This window comes from Pseudozyma flocculosa, assembly GCF_000417875.1.
Source record: "Pseudozyma flocculosa PF-1 unplaced genomic scaffold scaffold00002, whole genome shotgun sequence".
Taxonomy (NCBI): Eukaryota; Fungi; Basidiomycota; class Ustilaginomycetes; order Ustilaginales; family Ustilaginaceae; genus Pseudozyma; species Pseudozyma flocculosa.
Genome location: NW_006920870.1, coordinates 88,933 through 94,690, shown reverse-complemented (window position 1 = coordinate 94,690; position 5,758 = coordinate 88,933). Strand labels below are relative to the sequence as shown.

Below are 5,758 nucleotides of genomic sequence, written 5' to 3'. Positions count from 1 at the left end.
CGACGAGGGCAGCGTCAACCGAGGACCAGCAGACGGCGCGGGCCAAGCGACGAGGGCAGCGTCAACCGAGGACCAGCAGACGGCGCGGGCCAAGCGACGAGGGCAGCGTCAACCGAGCACCAGCAGACGGCGCGGGCCAAGCGACGAGGGCAGCGCCAACCGATGCAATCTGACATCGCGCAGACGAGCAAGTCGGGGCAATCTACGGTGACAGTCAGGGTGACGGGATGAGGGAGGAGCAGTCGCGCAGGACGATGGCACGCCGACTCAAAGCATGCCGAGGCGGGGGCGTAGGCTCATAGGCGCCGATACCAGGCAGGGCTAGCACAGGGGGCGAATCTATCTCCTTGCCGCGAGTACGGTGCATGTGCTTGACCGGAAAAGCGCCTTGCATCGGCCCGCAGGGGGGTGCAGCTGAGTCGAGGTGGACGACCGCCGTGTTGATTGCGGTTCTAGTAGGCTACGTTGAGGCCTGGCGGTCGCTGCAGGGGTGTTCAGGGGAGCAGCAGCACATGCAGGGGTCAGCGGGGGCGTGGTCGACCTAAGGACCAAGGCGGGATCGCGACGAGAGGATGACTGGCTCACCGGCGATGGCCTGCGGGGGCAAAGAGTGAGTATGGTGGCGAGCCAGGATGGCCGTTGAACCGGGGCAGGTGGTGCCGGCGTGGTGCCGGCGTCGACGGGAAGAGGTGGGCGTTGAGGCGGGCAAAGGGGAAGAGTCACGTTGGCGATGGCAAGCGTGGTGGTGGACGGCGCTGCGTTGGTCGCGGTGGCTTGCCCGAGGGCAGACGTGTGCCAGTTTCTCTGGCCGGGCGGCTGGATGTTGATGCCATTGTTGCGGTCTTGAGGCGGCGATCGAGGGAAGAGGAGCAAGACGACGGCGACGATGGTGGTGGTGAAGTCGATGGTCGCTGAAGCTTCTTGGAGCGCTCGCTTTGGCCCAGATGTGCGGGCGCGGTGTGGAGCAAAGACGGCTTCGGGCAGCGCCCGCTCAGTTGCCTCGCTGCCCCGTCGCCTCACGTCGTGCCAGATGCGGGGTACTTGGGGGCCCGGCGAAAGTCGCCGTGCCAAGGGCGGGCAGAGGCACCGCCCTAACTGCCAGGCTCGCGGCGGTCCAAGGCCTGACAAAAATCGTCGGGCAAACGGCGGGGTCGCCCGCGACGAAAAACCGTCGGGCCCTCGGCAGGCCCCTTCCCCGATTCTGCCAAAATCGACCCTTGGTTCGGTTCCGACGAGAGCGGACGATAAGGAGCGTGACTCGCCAAGGCCCACCGAGTTGGGCCGCGGCCGCGCTTAGCCTCGGCCAATTTTCAGGCGACTTGCTGGCACGAAGGCTACGGAAGCCTCGGCCCAGCGCACAGGCCAGCGGCGGCGGGCCGGGTGAAGGTCGCCTTGGCCATGGAAGCGGCGGGTGGCAAGCCAGGGGGGTCGGGGTCGGGCCCTCTGCCGCCCTATCTGCCTACCCAACCCGCCCCCTGCCTCTTGACCACCATCAACCTGCATCCTCTCGCCTTGCAGCGCCTACCTCGCCCGCAACACCCGCACATCCTCCAACCGTCAATCACCTTGCCCCCTCGTCTCGACATGCCCGGACTTCGCCTCGCACACAAGGTGGCCGTCATCACTGGCGGCGGCTCGGGCATCGGCCGCGAGAGTGCCATCCTCTTCGCCTCGGAGGGCGCCAACCTGGTGCTGGCCGACATCAACCTCGAGGCGTGCACGCAGACGGCGGAGCTGATCAACGAGCGCTTCAAGGGCGGCGAGCTTCCCGTGCGCGCCGTGGCGCTCCAGTGCGACGTGAGCAAGGAGGCGCAGGTGGCGGCCGTGGTGCAAAAGGCCGTCGACGAGTTTGGCCGGCTGGACGTCATGTTTAACAACGCCGGCATCATGCACGGCGCCGACGACCACGCGCTCAACACCGAGGAGCGCATCTGGGACCTCACCCAGGAGATCAACGTCAAGGGCGTCTGGTGGGGCTGCAAGCACGCCATCCTCGCCATGCGCAACAACCCCACCGACGCCGAAAAGGGCCTCCACGTCGGCGGATCCATCATCAACACGGCCTCGTTTGTCGCCATCATGGGCGCCGCCACGCCCCAGATCGCCTACACCACGTCCAAGGGCGCCGTGCTCGCCATGACGCGCGAGCTCGCCATGGTCCACGCCCGCGAGGGCATCCGCGTCAACTCCCTCTGCCCCGGCCCGCTCAAGACGCCCCTCCTGATGGACTTCCTCAACACGCCCGAAAAGCTCAACCGCCGCCTCAACCACCTGCCCCTCGGCCGCTTTGGCGAGGCCATCGAGCAGGCCCGCGCCGCCCTCTTCCTCGCCTCGGACGAGTCGTCGTACGTCATCGGCCACGACATGCTCGTCGACGGCGGCCTCAGCAAGGCCTACGTCACCGCAGAGGGCGAGCCCGTCCTGCCCCCGCCCTCGAGCCTCGTCTGAGCGGCGCGCCGGCGCGGCGTTGCCCCTCGCATCGTCCACGCTTGTCAGACAGAGATTCCGTTCACGAGTCACGATAATATCACCACGCCGTTGGCATCTATTCCGGCTCTTTCTGGAGCGTCTTCATCGACCGAGCGGCTACACGACGCGACACGGCGGGTAGGTGAGTCTCGGCGGCAACGGCGGGCGGGCGGGCCTAGGAGCGCGAGATGCGCATGTGGATCGACTTGGCGCGGGTGACCTGGTCGTATCCTGGTCGCGCGGCGGGGCAGGAGCACAGAGTGCGTGAGGGGAGAGGAGAGGGTGAGTCTCGGTGCCTGATCGCGGCGGTAGCGTGTTGCGGCCGCTGTCCTGCGTGCGTGCCCACTCACCGAGGGTGCTGAGCGAGATGCCGCGTCCGCTGTCCTTGACGCCGGTCCAGGGCAGGGCGGGCTCGAGGCAGTCGGCGCGGTTGAGGTAGACGGTGCCCGTCTCGAGGGCGTCGGCGAGCGCGTCAAAGGCCTTGAGCGACGCGGCGTCCGACGCGTTGGTCCAGATCGAGGCCGTCTACGAAGGGAGGTGCGGGAAAAAAAGCGAGGCGAGATGGTCCGTGGCGTCAGCTTCCTTCTGGACTTCCGATGAGCATGCCCTGGAGCCCCCGCCGCGCGGCGCCACGTACCAGGCCGTAGTGCGAGTCGTTCATCAGTGCCAGCGCCTCTTCGTCGGACTTGACCTTCATGATGCCGATCACGGGGCCAAAGGTCTGCGGGGGAGGGGCCGGTCAAGGGCCAGTAGGTTAGGGAAGGGGACGGCGAAGTCAGCATGGGGCCGCCGCGGCCGGGTCCCGGGGAGGCAACTTGGACGCACCTCTTCGGTCATGACGTCCATCGTGTGGTCGACGTCGACGAGGACGGTGGGCGCGACGAGCGTGGTTCCGGGCTTGGCCTGCGGGAAGAGGTCGGCGGGGACGAGGTTCCTGGCGCCCTGTTGAAGCGCGGCGTCGACCTGCTTGCGGATGCGCTCGGCGCTGGCGAGGCTGATGACGGGCCCGAGGGTGGTGCCCGGCTGGCTCGGGTCTCCGAGCTTGTACTGCTTGGCGATGCGGACAAACTCGTCGACAAAGGCGTCGTAGACCGACTCGTGGACGTAGATGCGCTCGACGGCGCAGCACGACTGGCCGGCGTTGAACATGGCGCCGTCGACGAGCTGGTCGGCCGTGTAAGGGATGTCGGCGTCGGGGCGGACGTAGGCGGGGTCCTTGCCGCCGAGCTCGAGGCCGACGCCCTTGAATGCGGAGCCGCTGGCGGCGGCCTGGTCGAGGGCCTTGCCGCCGGCGACGGAGCCGGTAAAGGCGAGGAAGCCGACGCGCGGGTCGGCGGCGAGCTTGGCCGTCATGGCGACGTCGAGGTGGACGGCCTGGATGAGGCCCTTGGGCAGTCCGGCGGCCTCGAACGTGGACTGGAAGCGCTCTGCGACGGTGGGGGTCTGGGGCGAGGGCTTGAGGATGACCGAGTTGCCCGAGAGGATCGAGGTGGCGAGGGCGTTGATGGTCGACATGTACGGGTAGTTCCACGGCGAGACGATGGCGACGACGCCGAGGGGCACGCGGCGGATGGCGAGGCGCAGGCCGGGCGTCTCGGTGTCGGTGCGGGGCTGCTCCCTGAGGCAGTCGGGGGCGATCTTGCACAGGTGCCGCGCGCGCTGGAGGGTACCGCCGATCTCGCCGGGACACTGGGCGAGGGGCCGGCCCATGTGCTGCGAGAGCTCGGCGCAGAGTTCATCCTTGTGCGACTCGAACTCGGCCATCCATTTCTTGAAGATGGCGATGCGCGCGTCGAGGGGCGTGGTGGCCCACGACTTTTGTGCGGCGGCGGCGGTGGCGATGACGGCGTCGAGGTCCGAGGCGCTCAGCGTCTGCCGCTCGACGACGGGGCGCTGGTCGAACGGGGCCAGGGTCGTCTGCTTTTGCGACATGGTCCGGGGTGGCGGGGGTGTTTGCGGTGCGTTGATGCGGGGGGGCGGGCAGTGTGGTCGGGGGATGTACGTGCAAAGAGAAGGGGCTGCTGGTGGTGGTGGTGGTGGGAGAAAGGCAAGCCGTGAGGGAGAGCCACCTACGCCTGGCCGGGGATGTGGCAAAGGCGGCGTGGGTGGAGCAGTCTGCCAGGCTGGCTTGGCGCACGGGCAACCCGAACTCCCCTCGAATCTCAATTGGCCCGACAATTTAGCCGCCCGCGCTCGGGCCAGGGCCAGGGCCGGGGTCAGGGTTAGGGCCAGGGCCAGGGTCAGGGCCAGGGCCTTCCGTCGTCATCGATCAGGGGGACTGCACCGACCGCCCCGAACGTACAGCGGCAACAGACAGCACACATCAACGGGCGACGACCGAGCAAAGGGCCAGGGAAATCATCCGCGTATCGTTCATTGCGAGGAGCGTCGAGAGGGGGAGGCGCGGGGGTATGTGCAAGACTTGGAACCGTATGCGAGCGAGTCGGGGCGAGGCGGCGACCATCGACCATCGACGATGGCCGCGAGCGATAGGACTGGGCCAGCTGGACCGACCGCCGGCGACCGCCTACTTGATCCTCCAGGTGAATAGGAACCCCGTAAAGGCGGCCAGGCCGACAAACCAGAAGCCCAGGTGGTAGTTGAACGGCCAGGCGTGGGCGTCGGGTCCGCCCTCGATGCCCTTGGCCCACACCACGCCGCCCAGAATGGGCCCGACAAAGCGGCACGCCGAGCTCGTCGTCTGCGCCAGCCCGTTGGCCAGCGGCGTCAGGTGCGGCGGCGTCGTCGCATTGATCAGCACGCTCACCGCCGTAAACGCGCACACGTTGGCCAGCCACCGCAGCGAGGCAAAGAAGATCATGCCCGCCATCACGTACCCGTCCGTCTCGGGGTGCAGCAGCCCGCGCAGCAGCGGGAACAGCGTGTAGCACGGCAGGTAGATGGACGTACCCAGCCGCAGCATCGCCAGGTGGCTCAGCTTGCCCTGCGGCGGGCCCACCTTGGGGTAAAAGACAAACTGGAACATGAGCTGGCAGCACGCCATGGCAGCAATCAGCTGCGCATAGTGCGACGCCGTCAGTCCCAGCCCGCCAGACGGCTCGGGCGTCACCAGGAACGCCATAAACACCTGGTCAAACGTCGACGAGTGGAACGCCATCAGGCCATAGTGGGCGATGATGACGGCCGGAAGCAGCTTGAACAGCGACGGCGACGGCGGCGGCGGCAGCACCGCGCCAGGGCCGGCCATCGACAGCTTGCTCCGGCGGTCCGGCGTGGCTCCCGCCGACGCACCCGTCGCGCCCGAGCCCTGTCGGAGCATGGCCGTGCC

At 68.0% G+C, this 5,758-nt stretch overlaps 3 protein-coding genes across 3 annotated transcripts; 1 reads left to right on the top strand and 2 right to left on the bottom strand.

The window, feature by feature from the left end:
- Positions 1-1,584: 1,584 nt before the first annotated feature.
- PFL1_00706 (uncharacterized protein) lies at positions 1,585-2,448 on the top strand (the record flags this gene model as incomplete). Its single annotated transcript, XM_007878208.1, has 1 exon — positions 1,585-2,448. One exon carries the CDS (start codon positions 1,585-1,587, stop codon positions 2,446-2,448), a length of 864 nt encoding a protein of 287 aa, XP_007876399.1.
- A 196-nt stretch (positions 2,449-2,644) lies between these two features.
- PFL1_00705 (uncharacterized protein) lies at positions 2,645-4,401 on the bottom strand (the record flags this gene model as incomplete). The annotated part of the gene is made up of 4 exons (XM_007878207.1): positions 2,645-2,700; positions 2,820-2,994; positions 3,107-3,190; positions 3,295-4,401. 4 exons carry the CDS (start codon positions 4,399-4,401, stop codon positions 2,645-2,647), a joined length of 1,422 nt encoding a protein of 473 aa, XP_007876398.1.
- A 595-nt stretch (positions 4,402-4,996) lies between these two features.
- Positions 4,997-5,749, bottom strand: PFL1_00704 (uncharacterized protein; the record flags this gene model as incomplete). The annotated part of the gene is made up of 1 exon (XM_007878206.1): positions 4,997-5,749. The coding sequence occupies one exon, from the start codon at positions 5,747-5,749 to the stop codon at positions 4,997-4,999; it is 753 nt and encodes a 250-aa protein (XP_007876397.1).
- Between the last annotated feature and the right edge of the window lie 9 nt (positions 5,750-5,758).